Below are 17796 nucleotides of genomic sequence, written 5' to 3' on the forward strand. Positions count from 1 at the left end.
CGTGAACAACACATTACAATGTCTACGAAAACGACTGTCTCTACATAATCATGATGATATCAAAAGTTATATTCCTTTTATTTCATTTTTAAGTAATGGCATGAGATGAATGAATTAATCTTAAGGCTACAAGTAATGACAATACGAGAGAGAGAGAGAGATCAACATAATGCTCAACACCTTATACACAATATTTTTAGTTAATACTTACCAATTAGATCATTTTCTTCTTTTTTCACCAGGAAAAGGGCAAAGTAGTAGACCAATTCATTAGGAAGATGAATCTGGGTGCATAATTTCTGAAAGAACATTAATGCATGATGAATTTTTCAAACTAATAAAAACTACTTTCCATAATTTTTACTTCACAAATACAAAACTTATTACTTTTATTTTTTATATCCCCAGGCAATGTGGAATGACCAAGCATCAAGTCATCATAGATGGGGCAGACATTCCAATTAGGGGTTATCTCTGTTGCAATGTCTCATCTGAAGATGATCTCAGAATATGGATATGTTAACCTTTCTGTGCATGACCAATGCACTTGTGCATTAGAGCCCCCTTTTCTATGTGTGCAACTGACGTGCTTGAGCATCCATAGAAGATATTTTTTTAAAGAAAATAAGCAAAAATAAGAAAAGCACATCATAACATAGAGATCTGAATATGACATCATGAGATGTATGTATATTTATGTGTTTTTACGTATTTTTTATGCAATGCATTCTTTTATGGTAATATATTTTTTATGGTGTATGTTTTTATTTTCTTGTGCTTTTTGTGTAATTTCAGTTTTTGGCAAAAAAATTTTATGATTAAGAATGCAATTTATCATGCATTTTACTAACATTACCAATATAAATATTACCAATTATGTATACACATTTTATGGTTAATATTTAATTGATTGCACATAACTTATAACACTTTATCGTAGGTATAAGTTCTCCCTGGCTCCTCAAGTGAGTAAGTTTGTTTACTATTTTGAGTGGGGGATTGTGTCATACCTAACAAATAATATGTTGAATTATGTATCACTGGAAACACAAATTACTTTACTTTCTCACAGAGTAAAGAAAAACAAGATATCTCAATTTACCTACTTTTGGAAAATTTTTAGATGCAAGTGGCTTGTGAAATATCCCCTGATGTGTCAGTTCTCCCTAGCTCTCACACGATTAAGTTTGTTTACTTTTTGGGAGGGAGGTGTTGTGTTATATGTAAAACACATAGTAATGGATTATATATCATATGAAATGTAAATTATGGTACTTCCTCAGTGTGTAATGAAAAATTATTTATCTCACTTTTCCTATTTTTAACAAATTTTTAAATGCAAGTAACTTGTGAAATACCATTATGCGTAAGTTCTCCCTGGCTGCTCACATGGGTAAGTTTGTTTACCTTTTTTGGGGGTGTGCTGTGTCATATGTAACACAAATAGTAATGCATTATAATGCACATCACAGGAAACGTGAATTATAGTACATTTCTTTCCAAGTGTGTAAAAAAAATTGTATACTATATCTCAATTTACCTATTTTTGATAGCGTAGTCGCTTGTTTGTCCTCAAGGAGTTACCTTCCATGGGTCTGTCAGAGCTCCATGGTGACCATACTAATATCAAAGAGTTCTTTTAGTCAGTCTCTTGGCCAAGTATTGTGTCATAATGATAAACACTATAACATGTGATGGAGTAAGTAATGGACTCAAAGATAAGAGGGCTCTTTCCCTTGTCTTACAGCGAAGCTGTACCCAGGTTATTTCCTTCACCAAAACTGCTAGAAGAGGAAGTGATTATATCGCATGTGCAGTCTGCCATACTGTCGACAAACAGACTGGCAAGAGACCAAGGAAGCCATTACCTTTCGTTGGTCCATTTGGAACTGATTAAATGTTCGTCACCGCTCCAAATTCAACAATTATTGAAACACCTACAGGGGAAAAGCCAAAAGAAGCAAGTTAAGTGCTTAGTTTTAGGTTCCAGTTAAAGTTTTAAACTTTGTAATTGGCAGTTAATTTATGTGAAAGCCGAAAACTCGGCTGTTCTTGCTAACATATGGCCAGCGTTAAATTGTAATCGCAAATTGTTAGTTGTGAAAGGTGCACATTGTTTTAAAAATCTGTCATTTCAATTATATGTTTTATCTAAAGGCAATGTTTCACAACTTATCATTAATATAGAAAATCCTTTCAGATTCTACGATGTCTATAATAATCTAGGCAGTAGCCTAGATCAGACTGAGAATAATTTAGACTGGATAAATAGTGGATGTGTGTTAAAGCTACATATTAGAGTAAATTTTTTTTATGTAACCCATACCTTTAAGTGTGAATTCAATAACCTGGATAGGCAGTAGCCTAGATTAGAGTAAGAACCCTTTAAGAAATATCCTATCATGGGCTAAGTAGTACCTTACACCAGGTAGCCTGGGATTAGATTTAAAAACAATAATCTGGGCTACACAAAATGGTAGCCTAGCTATAAGGTTACATACTAGTGAATTTCTGTTTTATATAGGCAATACCCTATACCGAGTTAAGTGAGAACATTTTAAGAAATATCTTATTATTTGCCTAAGTAGTATCTTAGGCAAGGTAGCCTGGGATTAGATAAAACAATAACCTGGCCTAGGCAAAATAGTAGCCTAGCTATAAGGCTACATAGTTTCTGTTTTATACAGCCTATATATTTAAGGGAGATCTAAATAATCTGGATTAGGCAATACCCTATTCTACTAGGTTAAGTGGGAACATTTTAAGAAATATCCTATTACAGGCAGTTCCCGGTTATCGGTGGCCAAGGTTATTGGCAATCCGGTTTTACAGCGCTTGTCTAGCAATGACAACATCTGGATTTTCAGTGCCGACATGTGCTAATATCTGCTTATTGGTGCCAATAACCAAAGAACAGCACCAATCCCCGCTTATCGGCGGCAATAAGCGCCGATATTCGTCGATTTCCAGTTATCGGTTATTGTCACCCCGTCGGGAATGGAACCCCCACTGATAACCGGGACCTGTATTGGCCTAAGTAGTAGTTCAGACCAAATAGCCTAGGATTAGATATAACCAGTAACCTAGGCTAGATTAAATGTAACCTAAATTTACATCTCAGTAGCCTATTTGTAAGGCTACATACTGGTGGGGTTCTTATGTAGTCTGAATCCTTAAAGGTGATATAAACCTAGACCAAGCAGTAGCCTAACTAGATTAAATAGGAATCCCTTTAGGGAATATCCTATTATTAGCCTAAAAGTAGTTTAGATTAAATAAAGCAGCGGCTAAATATCGGATAAAAGTGTAACCTTGGCCAGATAAAATAGTAAACTACATTATAGGAGGGTTTTTTCCTGTATAGTTTATATCCATAAGTATGATTTATATATGACAAATTTTTAATCATGTATTTTTCATTGCTAACAAACTTACAGTCTTAGCGTTAGGATAAATCTTCTAGCGCCAGCTGGTAACCAGTAAAAAACATAAAATTGTAGAACAAGGTATTGGGGCAATGGGGTTTGGCTACTCAGGTGAGATAGGGGTAAACAATCAACCTACCTTCACCCAAGAATGCCGTGACATCTCAGTTTCTTCCAGCCTAGGGAATCCATTGAGGGGTGGCAAGAGGTGGGCAATATAAGTTAACACCGTAGGTTTGTTAAATATGAAAAATACAAATTAACTAAGAATTTGTCCTTTGTTCATACGTGGAACAAACCTAGGTCTTAACATTAGGATAGACTCACTTTTGGTGGGCGGAAAGGAAGTCTCAAACCAACTGGAGGTTCAGCACACCTGGGCTCAATTCTCGGTTAAGTAAAAGCAGAGAAAAGAAACAAAAGCCTCTGGGATAGTCTAATAAAGGATATTAAATCGTCAGATTACTGGGCTAATATACTGTACATTTGTATAGGAACAATGTATAAATGGAAATTAAGGAGCTGTATCTGTTAAGACAACAAACTTACGTTAGCCACCAATTCGTTTGTTATTATTCCTCTCTCCCCTTGTTAGAGAGAGGAGGGACTAGCTTCTGCAAGGAAAGATTAGTGTATTAAAAAATTTTTCTCAAACAGAAAGGTGCTCACTCACCTGTATCTAACCAGTTCCAGCTCATGATGGATCAATCTTCCTACTGCCCACAGGTAGAGAAGAAGGAGAAAATAGAAAGGAAAAAGGCCAGTCATCTTATTCACTCTCTCACTTTCATACCATCATCTTAAGTGAGATACAAACTGTCCCACTTGGGGCACTGGATGAGCTACACAACTTGCTGAGCAGCCACCAACGGACCCAAGGAAAAAAAAGTCCAAGGACATGTGGGCAACATCCCTTAGATAGTAGGATGTGAAGGTGGTTTGACAAAGCCAAGTACAGTACTCACTTTTGTCACATTTGTAAGAGTGGGATGCAGAGAAAACCAAGGCAGTCATTGTACAATAGGGAATAGAGCCCTCCTGTGTCCTGAGTCTTTTATATTCTATCACTGTGCCAACAGCACTATTCTTCTGGCCGAGACCAACTATTAGAAAATTCTTGGTTGGTCTGTCTTATGGAGCTCTGGGGGGACCATAAATGTGTAAATCCCTTTGACGTCTCACAGTGGCAACCAAAATAGGTTTTTCCTGCGTAAAAACCTGTTTTTTTTATGTGTACAATTTTACTCACTTATTTTCATTTCTTCCCTTTTCTTTTTGCATGTGCAAATTTTATTCTGAGGAAGCTTGCCCTGCTAGCTCATGGATGGAATAAGTTTATATATAAATTACCATCATTTACATTTTATATTAGGTCTCCCCTGTATGTGATTAGAAGTCCTATAAATTATCTCCACTTTTTAAGCACAGTTTGCCTGAATTCTCAACTAAGCCTAGTTAAAAATTGTAAATTGAAAAGTTGAACTATATTGCTGATCTTCACTCAAGGTCACAGTGACATACAGGAAGGATTGTTTATCAATGGTATTCTAATCATGACAGATACCATGAAAGTGTGATGGTCTTACTTAATAAGCTTTAAGTTATTAAAAACTTGAACAACTTTAAAATGCCATCCATTAATGTTGATAATCCCAAGAGTATCATAAAAACTCTCCAGACACTTGTTCTAACAGAGCTACAAATGGGCCTGCATTAATTTACTGTTCTACTTAACACTGGTGCTTAAACTATATGAAACAGCCAACGGTCAAGATGTTTAACAAACTTCTGAACACCTTCAACATTAAGTGAACTCAATAAAAAGTGCTTTACATACCTCAAGAAGATCATCAGTTTGTAAGGTGGCTGGGATGCTAAGTGTGACCTTTTGTCCACTCATCATGTAGATATCAATCTGAACTTCATCTTGCCCCCCTCCTGCTCTCTGAGTTTCATTTTGAGCAGAAACAAGAAACCCATTGAAGACATCATTATTCAAAACTCTCGGATCTTGACTCACTAAAAAATCAAAGATAAGACCTTGTTAATAATTGTTCCTCATGAGGTCTTAATCGTGAACTGCAGGCATTCAAGAGAGTACACAAAATGAGAATATTATCTTCCAGTAAATTATTTCCCAGCGAATAGATTCATGAACAGAAGTACTACCTGTACATTTTTTTAAGTGCAGTAGTACCTAAATTTATGAAAAACAGAAATTTGTCAAAAAAGTGGTGACCTTGGTAAAAATCCTAACCCAACTCTAATACAGAAAAGCTTATTTTGAAATACATAGCATACATAAATATTTTGCAATTCATGAGGTAAATACATTTTCTCATATGGATTATTTAAAAAATAATTCAAGGTAACCAATACATTACATTTCCAAGCAAACAGACCTCACCCGAAGGATCTGAGCTTAAATGAAGGCAAGCATCTGAATTTGGCAGGGTTGCATAAAAGCCCTACCTTTCTTCAAAGAGGTATCATTGTTACAAGTGTATCAAGATCTTTAGCAAGTGGTTAAATTTCCCAACTCATATACACCTACTTAACAGAATGAAATGGTTCCCAAATTGTATATCTAAATACAGTACTGAATTTGTTACGTACACTGAAGTATATATTTTTCCAAAGCAATTCTCCGTTCTTCGGTCTGTGTTGGCGACAGTGGAAGCAGCTTCTTTGGTGGAAATGAAGGTAGAGTGGAGCTCCCTAAATCTCTCTTCAGCTGTTCATGTAAACTATGCAGCTGTCGGTACCGAACAGTGCAATGAAATACGCCATTGATGTGAACATTGTAGGCCTGAAACAAAAATTGTAAGATTCTTTATTTCTGTAAAGTAAATAAATCCTTACCTTAACTTTACTTAAGTCTACATAGTTCAAACAGGCAAAAAGATTAATCAATAACCCTTAAAAAGTAAACAAAGTAGTAGTCTTATGATAGGTGAGATCTGCTGCAATATGGGAAATCCTTCTATTGAACCTATCAAAACACACACTTGGTATGACTACTTGAATCAATTAGGATTTACCAATGGAAAGCACACTAAGTAAGATGTTTGTGACGTTCATTATTCTGACCTGGAAATTTGTTGGATAACAATTTAATTTCTGTTTTGCATTAACCTGTGCCATATTGATTTTAAGGCAAAAGTAATCAGCTACCTTCTATATACATACAGGGTAATGTTAAGTCAATAAATATTGAGAACTAAAAAGAAAAATTATTTAAAACAGGGATGGTACCAAGTGCATAGGCATTCTGAGTTGAGAACAAAAAGGACTGTTTCAGTCAACGTTCCAGGACACTTGGGATTTTATGGGTTTTAAAAAAAAAAAAAAAAAAAAAAAAAAAAAAAAAAAAAATGAGATCAATGCTGCAAAAATAATCATAAGAATAAGAAAAATCCTGTGAGGAATACAATCTACTAATCAAATATGGAATCCCTAAAAGCATTAGCAACACAACCTGCTGATCATGCATAGCGTCCTCTGTGCTTAATAAAAGATGCACTAAACTGGATAATATTTGTTATTTCTCCTGGTATTATAACTGGTACCAACACTATCAATATCTAGGCTGTGTGTGCATGAGCACTCAGTAAAGTAGTTGTTGGCATGAATTCATTTATACAATTGGTGCAGAAAAGAATGCCCTTCATGATACACTTTAATGTTACATTGTTTGATAATTTCTGCTCATATACTTTATCTTGTTAACTTAAAAAATTGTAATTTTCAATGTTCAATGTCCTCTAATACAGTTATATGCTTGCATACATTCTAGCTTAAATACACTGGTTTTTGTCTAATTCAAACCTGATTAAGGTTTATCAGTACTATTTCATATCATAGTGAAAAGAATTTAACGGATCACAATGAAAAGTAATTACACAGTGCATGTGTGTATGCAAAGAAAGTAAGTTAACAAGAATACTACTGCCAAGTATAAACATTCATATACAGTACACATAGTAGTACTACGGGATTTTTGAGGTACCCATTCGACCACAAGGCTGGCTAACATTGCATTCAAATTACTGTATTTAGTACTAGTAATTGCTTTCTTTCACTTATGCCATTCATTTTATGTGTTACCATATTCTAACTCCTAAAAATGCTTGTCAAAATCTTGGCTATTTCGGATAATAATTTTTTTACAAACATAAACAATTCCTTATACCTTTCCTTGTTTCTTTATCCTGTCCTTCTGGTTCAAGTGGAATGACCTTGCAAGAAATATATACATACATAACTAAGGGGACTTAAAATGACCATGGTCCATACAGTACAAGTATGTACTCATCTTCATGGGTAAATATTCACACTACTTATATGTAATAAACATCTGAAGGGTTAAATAATAATTTTCCTTAAAAATCAATAAATCACACAGCTGGTGAAGTATAAAACTATGCCATAACCACCATTTTAACTATCAATCACATACTATATGATTAAATTTATAATGGCTACTGTAGTTTTGTACGGCATTTTAGAAAAACAAAGGAAAATTTATGGTACTGTAATTCCTTGAAAGTTTACAGGCAATTACATATGTATAACTACAAAACAGCATTTTAAAAAACAAATGAAAATGTATGATACTGTAATTCCTTGGAAGTTTACAGGCAATTACGTAAGTATAACTAACAGAAATATTCTCAACAAAAGTTTCTCCATATTGAGGTTTAAAATCTTGAAAGTCAATGTTCATAGACTTGTATAATAAAAATGACAATTTAGCAATGTTACCAAGTGTATCCTACTTGCTTAGAGCTTTGTCTTCTTACTGGAATGGATGTTTTGCAAGTTTCACAAAAATAACAAATTGTTTCTATATAGAAATGATACAGGATAGCCTAACTCTCCCAAAAGTAGGCTAAGACAACATTTAATGATCTAGGCATAATGTAAAAAACTTCAAATACTTTATGTCTCATCCATGAAAAAGAATGTTCACCTGTGCACTAGTCAAGGCAGCATATTTACCTCAACATCAAACTCATTTGCTTGCAAATAGAAAAAGACTTAACTGAACTGAGTGTAGGGGCTCTGGATCTACTGTGTAGAGGTGAGTACCTACTGCTGTTACTCCCATTATTAGCCGACTTCAACAAATGGGCCTACCTATTTTAAAGTCATTTAGCGTATGTGTGGCTATAGTCAACAATGTTTATATGCTGTACCTGATTGTACAGTATATAAACATTGTTGACTGTAGCCACACATACGCTTACCCTAAATAAAATATGTTAATACTTTGTGACCCCATACGTAGGGCTTCCTCTTAAGGCTGGTTTTGCATGCCTTTCTCCACACACAGAATAAAAGTTAACTATTTTATAATTATTACCAAGGTTACCAAATTAAACTCTACCCCTTGGAAACCTGAAAAGCCTTTTCTAGCGAAATTACCTAATCTAATTACAGTATGGGCATATAGTCATGGGGTAAAACTGAAGACTACGACCACAGCCTGACTCCTTATGTTGCCAACAGGAATATGTACCTTCTTTCGTTAATGTCTTTTGTTAACCCTTAAAGGACAGGCTAAATATATATCAAGCACACCCCAGACCGGGCAAACTTTAAGGTTGGTCAATTTAAGAAAAAAACACATCACTGGAAAGAGAAAGATATGCAAAAATTCTAAAAATTTTTCCCTACCTTCCATGGGAAAGTTCAAAGTGACTGTTTACAATCTTATGTGGGGCCTCTTTTATAAGACACTTGTAAAAATATGTTAATTTTAACAAGTTATGCATGTTTTTTTCTAACTATTTATTTTATTTTATTTTGCAAAATTATATTTAGAGCTCACACAATATCATAACAGATAAGAACCAAAATCAGTAACAAATTCTGAGTATATTTGTTGTCAAATATTTATGAGATTTACTAAGGTGGGGAGATGCAGTAGCTTTTTGAGAGGTATATAGGTTTTATCTAATATTTCTTTGCAAAATTACAATTATAGCTGACATACTATCATTAATGATAAGAACTAAAATCAACAGCAATCCCTGGGTATATTTATGAGCAAATAAATAAAAAGACGCCCTGGGGCGGCAGAGAGGCAGTACATTCCCCTCTGAACTCTCAAGGCATACTGATCGATGTCTCTCCCATGCTGAGCTAAATAGTCACCAAAAGTCATTTATAGCCCATTGAAGCTCTAGGAACAATTCTGCCACTAAATTCATCCAACCCGAATGGTGCGTAATATTAATACTCATGTGAAGACTCCCGCCCATCACTCAAAACCTGTTATAGATTCTCATGTGAGGATTCCCGTCCATTAAGGGTTAATCTTGATGATATTTGCCATCTTTTGCTAATGTTTTGACAATCATCCCCAAGGGGCTGGTACCACACATGGTGCCAGTTTGCATGTATATTGTTAGTCACGAAAACCAGAGGAGTGCGATAGCAGTCTTCAGTCTTACCCATTCACGGCCAAGGCCTAGGCTATCCAACTCCTCGGAATCAGCCTACCAAGGTTATCATAAAAAATGTGGAAGAAAGAAACCTATTTTGGAAACCAGCCTGGGCAATGATTTTCCAACGTTAGGGCCCAACCCCTCCATAGCTATACGTCAAGGAAATTTAAAACGCTTTTCTTGCTTGAGGTTATGTTCTTCTTGCCTATTTTTAGCCTCAGTCTAACTGGGTACATCGTTAGCAGAAATATGTTCTTCATCTTATTTACGAGCAGGATGGCCTACAAGCACACGGTAACCTGCAGCACAGTCAATACGGCCTTCCCTAACGTAAGCTGGACCTCTCAGATGGGAAGTCCAACCTTCGCAGCCAACGACATCGCTGGACTACCCTGGGGTACTTACTACATATGTGCCTCCGTTATCTTCTCTACACTCCTGGGTATCCGGTATTGAGAAGTGCATCTTCAGTCTTATTCCTGGCTGTGAGCATCTGCAACGGCTGGGGGACGTGATACGGGGCAGGCTGATAATTTCGACAGTTGAGCAATTGCCCTTACAGGCACAGGCAGGGGTTTGTTGACATCTGACGGGGTGCCATCTAGTGCCACCAGAAGGAACTAACTGCCAACCACGTTTCAGCGAGCTCGCGAGCCTCCCCCCCCCCTCTCCATTCGATTAGGAGACACTTAACATTTATCGATGAAGGCTGACTTGGCTGGAAAGGCAATGCTGGGTAAAAGTCAAGAGATGACTGCAGGGTTGATAACCTCACTTTTGTGAAATAAAGCCAACGATTAATGACCAGAAGTAACTGCCAACCACGTTTCAGCGAGCTCGCGAGCCTCCCCGCCCCCCGGGGCGACACTTAAAATTTATCTATGGAAGGCCGAATTGGCTGGAAAGGTAATGCCGGGTAAAAATCAAGAGATGAATGCAGGGTTAACGACCTCGCTTTTGTGAAATAAAGCCAACGATTAATGACCAGAAGTAACTGTAAACACTTCGGTTCAGCGAGCTCGCGAGCCTCCCTCACCCCAATTCGATTAGCTTCGGCCAGGGACGACACTTAAAATTTATCTATGAAAGCTGAATTGGCTGGAAAGGCAGTAGTGGGTAAAAATCAAGAGATGAATGCAGGGTTAACAACCTGTCTTTCGTGAAATAAAGCCAACGATTAATTTACAGTAACTGTAAACACCTCGTTTTAGCGAGCTCGCGAGCCTTTCACCACTCGAGAGGAAGTCTGTGATTACGTTTGGGCGACTTAAAGTTTATATCTATGAAAGCTCAGTTGGTTTGTAAGACAATGCTGGACAAAAATCGAGGAAAGAATACGAGGTTAGCAACCTCAAATTTGTAAAATAAAGCAAACGGTTTATGAAACATGCAATAAACTTAAAGTTAGGGCAGGGTCTCAGAGTGATATTTTTGGGCCATTTTTTATCAATTTCTGTTTTAATGCTAAAAGTGTTCCCTTGCACTAGTGGAACATCGAGGCACTTGTCAAAGTCACCCCCGCCCACCACTAAACCCCCAGGAACCCCCCCCCCCACCGACAACTCGGTAACCAGATATCGCTCTGAGATCGGATTTTTTGTGCTCAGATTGTTATTTTCCATCGTCGAATTATGTTAGGACTCCGAAATAACAGAAAAAAATACACCCCTCCCCTTCGCCCCCATGCAAATAACAAAAAAAAAAAAAATCACCCTCGTCCCCATGCATAAATTAGCACAGATGGTCATAATTTGCTAAAAATTCAGATGACTATGAGCTGAAACCTTCCTAATATTTCTGAAAACTTTCAGAATACGTGTGGCAACTCCTGCCCGCCCCTCAGTAGCAGTAGGATCCCCCAAGCCAAGGACACCAATCCACCTTAACAACTCACCAGATATCGCTCAAATATAGTATTTTTTGTGCTCAGGTTGTTATTTAGCATCATAGAATTATTTTAGGGGTCCGAAATAACAAAGAAAAAACACCTTTTGCTTTCCCAATTCACCCACCACACTCCCTCAAGCATAATTTAGCACAAACAAGTACGTAGCAACTTGACTGTTACCAGCTATGTCAGTGCCTACACTCCAGCCATTTTGTTAATTTAGCGATTTTGTAGCTAAATCTAAAGACTTTTGAGGTCATTTAGCAACACCTGTGACAATTACCGACAATAATATACGCAAATTTAGCGAGTTTTTAGCAATTTTGCCAGGTGAATCTAGCGACATTTACAATTATAGGAGTTGGCAACACGCTCCCGCGCTCTCACTGAGACTGGTCACTGGGCAGTCGGCCATTCTTACACAGATTGCTTGTTGAACAACTCATGCCAATTGATGTTCCTTACTTTCCTATACATTTCTCTTCGCCTAGAGACCTTCATTTCTCATTGACTGAAACTGAACCCTGAGGGCAGTGCCACGAAAGGGTAGCCATAGGACGGGCTATAGGGACAGTCGGGAAATAAAGTGGCAACGGGTAGGGGTAGGAGTTAGGCGGCTGGTCTTCTATAACAGCCTGTCAGCATGCCTCGTTCATTCGCACGCAAGCAGAAGGAGAAGATGAAGGAGATGTGAAGACGTAAAGTAGAGAAGAAGGTTGAGCGACAACGAGCCGAGGAACAGTCAAGGGAAGAAGAGGAACAGACAAGACAGGATGAACAACAACAGCAACATGCTGTAGCAGAAGACGACGACCCACAGCCCGGTCCTTCTGGTCAGCAGCCAAGTACACCACAAAAAAAGAAGAGCCTGAGTGCTCTCCTGCTATTCTAAAAAGATATCTTCGTTCTCACTTTCGCAAAACACCTGATGTTCAAGCAGCTAGGCCCACCTACATGCTTGTTGAGAGTAGTATTGAGGGCCATTATTCTAACAGGTGCCATAAATGTTGGAAGATGACTTCTACTTGGAATAAAGTGCAAAGCAGGTATTGTACGGCTCATTCTCTCAATGTTACCTGTGTCAGGTGTAAGCAAAATATCAACGCCTGGACTTCACCCAGAGACCCACCGAGGGGTAAATTTGATGTAAATATGAGAATCGTAGATTTCGCCTTGCGAAATCAAGGCTACAAAACAATCCAGGACTTTGAGATGGTGTTCAACACAAAGGTCATGTCATCGTCAAGGTTCTTTGAACTCGCCAAGGTCATTGAAGAGAGGGGCGTTGCAGAGTGCGAGGAGTCCCTACAAAGAGCCAGGCAACATCTACACAGAATCTTGGCAGAAGACAATCTAGGTGTAGAAGACATAAAGAACATTACCGTCACCTGTGATGGTACCTGGTCTCATCGCGGTTTCGTTTGAAGGTAACTCTCCTGCCATGGAATTGGAGGGTTGGAAACGCTTGTTTCGTCGTTCTGAAGAGAAGTGTGGGTTCAGGTATGTCAACATCATATCTGATGGGGACTCAAAGTCATTTACTGCAGTGAGGGACGAAAACATTTATGGAGATGAGATTGAGATAAACAAGAAGGAATGTCTCAATCATATAGCAAAACGTATTGGAAAATACCTGAGAGACCAAGTCCAGGGAAAAAGAAAGGAGAAACCGTAGGAGGAAAAAAAGCTGATGCATTGACAGGTGAAGTCATCACAGCATTACAAAATTATTTTCGCACTGCCATTGACCACAACATTGGGGACGTCGAGGCAATGATAAAAGAAATTTTTGTAACGCTTGATCACTTTGCCAGCACTGACAGAAACCCCAACCATCAGTCCTGCCCAGTTCGCTGGTATTTCTACCAGAAGATGCTACGAGATGGGAAAGACGTGTCAACAGTAAAACACAAAGACTTTGTGCATCACCCCATTCGTGAGGACATAAAGAACGACCTCGTGAAGTTGCACAAACGAGTGGCAACACCTCAACTTCTGGAGAGATGTACTGGGAAAACACAAAATGCCAGTGAAAGTCTGAACAAAGTTATCTGGTCTAAGGCCTCGAAAAATATTTCTTTACCAGAAGACCAGGCTGCATTACCTGGTAGCAAAAGCCATCATCCAGTTCAATGAAGGTGTGCTGTCAGACACATCATATCACCCTATGGGAGCCACCGCTGCGGAGGTAGCATTGAGAGTCGACAAGAAAAGGCATTCCAGGATGTTGGTACTTACAGGGAAGAAAGAAGAAAAACGAAAGAAAACGATGAGATTAGCCACAGAAGAAGACAGGAAGGCACAACGTATGAAGCTGGTGGTTTCTAGCCCTTCAGTAACGTGTAAATAAAATAATAAATGCCTTTTGTAGTGTGTAAATAAAGTAATAAACCCTTTTCCTAAAAAAAATATCTCATTTATCGAGCGTAAAGTACCCCTAAACTTGTCAGAAGCAGTTTTCTACGATTAACTCATACACAGAAAACGTTGACGATTCATAGGAAACAAAACTAAATCGTATAACTGGCTATATAATTATGTTTATATCGCCGTAAACTTCAAGCAGCGATGTTTTCAACATATTTTTGTGGGGTTTCAAAGGCTCGTCATCCGAAAATAATTATTTTATTACAAAACATATTTGATTTTGATAATTTTCCACGAAGAATCACGTTCACGTTCGAGGACACCAAAATATGAACATCGTTATTTTTAACTGTGGGATCATGAAAATTACACAGAATATACGTCATTATGGTGCAAATAAGCCCCAAAAATTTCATGGGCCTACGTTGATTAGTTGATTTAAGTGACCCGGCCTTAGCCTGTAATGTCTCTGCTGAGCGAGTTTTCTATGGTGACGTCCCATTTTCTTTGCCTCTACAATTCGTCACACCTGGCGTGTCGGGTCACGCCGATCCAATCATTTAAATTATGTATATAATTATTTTCCTGTCTCCAATTTGTATATCATGTATTCTTCTTTCGCAGGCATCAGATTGTATTCAACTCCGTTTCTGTCCATTTGTATGATTCAAAGTGTATTCGTTCATTGTATTTATTGTTAATTATCATCGACCTCAGGTCACCTTTGTTCTCATTGTGTTCCGCGGCGTGACGTCAGTCTGCCGCTATATAAACCGCCTGGGTCACCAATAAATCAGCAGTAAATTTTTCCTGCTCGTTTCTTTTGCACCTCTTATAAGCCATAGTGGGTCAATTACAAGGTCCAATAGCCAAGATCTTATGTCATAAACAAAAGTGCAAATTGCTGTTGACTTATTTATAACTTCACCATATTCCTTTGAAGAAAGTGAAGTTTATGTTAATCTAATGTAATCCCAAGTAGATTATGGGTTCAGGGAAAACCAGGAGACTGCGATAAAAGAAAATCAAGGCACGTTGAACAACAAATCATTATACAATAACATCAGCTTCATAGCCGCACAGACAAGGTTAAGTATGACAAACGAACTTTGAGTTCAGGCAAGGATTCCATTGAATTTAGACAGGCCTATGGACAAATAAGACAGCAATAGATAATGACATTTTGTCCGTCAATCTAAGTAGGTCACACCAGTGTAACCGTAATGGCAAAAGCAAATCACTCCGCTGTCTTTGGAACATCTTTATCTTCCATCTTCACAGCCACCTGTTTACCCTCATTTAGTCTGACACAGCAGCCCTCTTTATTTGACAAATATAATTATTTTCTTGAATAATTTTTTTATTTATTCGAACATCCAAATTTCTGTTTAATTAATGCATGTAGCCTACTGTATGGAGAGCACCCAGAGCATGGTCTATGTAAACACTCTCAAGACTGTTTCTGCTTCCAATCCTGAAACTGCCTATAACGGTAATGAGTACGACCACTTTGGTCAATGTGACAGTAAATGAGCCTCCCGCCCCTCTCCCTTCTACCATCCCCACCACCCTCCCCCTTTTGTGTCAATATAATTTGAGATTCTCACCACTCAGCTTCATTGCTTAACACCATGTAGTATGTTAAGAAGTGGCAGTTACGCTCACAGTTAAAGTGCTAAAAAGAAATTACAAGAAGTATTATCGTATGTTACAATTCTCACTGTAACCCTCTTTCAAATTACTTTTCTTGAAAATAACATGTTTGAACGACATCCTACATTATCAAGTTAGCTAATGCGACTATCAATAGGAAAGCCTCTAAAACTAAAAATGCATTTTTCTTTTTCTGATCTACCCAACCATAACTTCATAAGTGACAAAAATATAGCATTTGGTTTGATTTTAGTGACCAGGGATTCACCTGTGATTTCTCTTGGAATCTGCACACATAAAAACGCTTGAATGGAATGAACAATACAACTACGAACGGAAAGATGATGGCCGAGTTGGTTTGCACGCACATTAAGTAGTATGGTGTTGTTTCTACTATATGACCCTCATTAATCCACTTTTTCATTTATTGTGTGAAAAACTTATATAACTAATGAAAAATGAATACTTGAACGGCTACAAGATTGGCAAAAGGTACAGTGGTTACCTTTCTCGTAAATCCCTAACATAATATACATTTCATATTCAGTGAACCTGAGACCATGGTGGATTTTTTCATGATTGCACTAGTCATTTACAGTTATGAAATGTAATAACGCCCTGACAGCATAACACAGCTATGCCTAACTGGTTTGTGGATGAAACATGCTGTAAGCGACAGCCATGTTGTTTCTGATGTTGTTAATGGTTCCAAATCCTAAATGTTCTGCATCAGGCCACCACCGTAACGTTAATTCTAAATTTTGTTACGTAGTAGTGTTACGTAGATAACAAGGGGATTTCTTAATGACCCATGGTCTTTCAAATATTTCCATAACTAAGAGTAAACACTCATAATGTACAAAGATCTCAGTGATATGAAATTACAGGTCTACGGTAGGCTCCTATTAATAATCTGTTTTCCCGGTTCCAGTGTGATAAGGCCTATGGTGTTCTGATTAGCCTACCATGTAGTGGTACTTAATCAGATCACACACATATATTTATTGACAAGAACGATATGATACCCTAATTTAGTATGATACCTAATTTAGTATGGTTAAATCCTACTATAAAAAAAAAAAAGTTAATTCACCGTTTCACAGCTCAGTGTTACAAAAAGAGGAATACTATAGTATTCAGGCCAAAGGCCAAGCTATGGGACCTATGAGGTCATTCACCGCTGGAAAGGAAAATGACAGTAAAAAGATTTGAAAGGCATAACAGGAGGATATACTGCCCTCTTTAGGTGTTAGAATATTTTTAGCTGTAGGCATTCTCGAAGTCACCGAAACATTGCATTTTCCATTCTAATTCAACTGTTTTTGATCATCCTGCAATTTTACCTTCCATTAACTGTGTTTTAAGGTACAGATCATACAACCACACACACCCAGCATGGCTACCAAAATTTGTAAAGTCGAGCTGAATGCTGACTCACTTTAAGGGTAATTTTACTTTCAGAGAATTTAATTTTGACAAAAATAATTTTGGTTTTTAAGGCCAGACTTGAATGATTGGTTTTGAGCAAATCATTTCGATGTTTCTCATTTTAATTCCATCTGTTGGAATCTGTGGAGGCTTTACCTTGCCTAGCATCTATCGTACAATTAAATTCTAGATGTAAATGTGTCTTTCAAGAAGAAGCAAAGACAGTATTTCTGTCAACTAGTTTGGTTTATTATCAGTAACATTAGCATTCCCCATATGCCATTCATAACACTGTGCTTTGTAAAACATCTTCGGTTTTCACTTTAATAACTTTAAGTAGTTATTAGTCTAGACTTTTCCTTTTCATAGTTTCAATGCATATTTTTGTATACTGTATTCAGTACTACAAACCTTGACCATTTCCAAGGAAGAAGAATGAACATGGCTTTCTTTTCTTGTCTTTGACTGTTTCAAACCATACGGCTTCCCCGCAATGTGTGTCCACATCTACCATGAGACAACAGATTAGGTGACCTGTATCAAGAAGAGTTTGGGGTAAGGCTAATACCAATCATAGGATATA

General features: G+C 37.5%; 1 protein-coding gene across 3 annotated transcripts in view; it reads right to left on the minus strand.

The window, feature by feature from the left end:
* Positions 1-11127, minus strand: part of LOC136839623 (sorting nexin-17-like) — a 34548-nt gene extending 23421 nt beyond the window's left edge. For 2 of the 3 annotated variants that reach the window (XM_067105938.1, XM_067105936.1), the window contains exons 1-4: positions 10283-10506; positions 6042-6234; positions 5263-5444; positions 212-299 (exon numbers count right to left, since the gene is read on the minus strand). In XM_067105938.1, coding sequence (XP_066962039.1) covers positions 212-299; positions 5263-5444; positions 6042-6234; positions 10283-10342 — 523 coding nt within the window. In that variant the 5' untranslated portion in view covers positions 10343-10506. Of the gene's footprint in view, positions 1-211; positions 300-5262; positions 5445-6041; positions 6235-10282 lie in introns of all 3 variants that reach the window. The other variant, XM_067105935.1, reaches the window with a different exon arrangement.
* Positions 11128-17796: the final 6669 nt, after the last annotated feature.

This window comes from Macrobrachium rosenbergii, chromosome 6 (genome assembly GCF_040412425.1).
Source record: "Macrobrachium rosenbergii isolate ZJJX-2024 chromosome 6, ASM4041242v1, whole genome shotgun sequence".
Classification (NCBI taxonomy): domain Eukaryota; kingdom Metazoa; phylum Arthropoda; class Malacostraca; order Decapoda; family Palaemonidae; genus Macrobrachium; species Macrobrachium rosenbergii.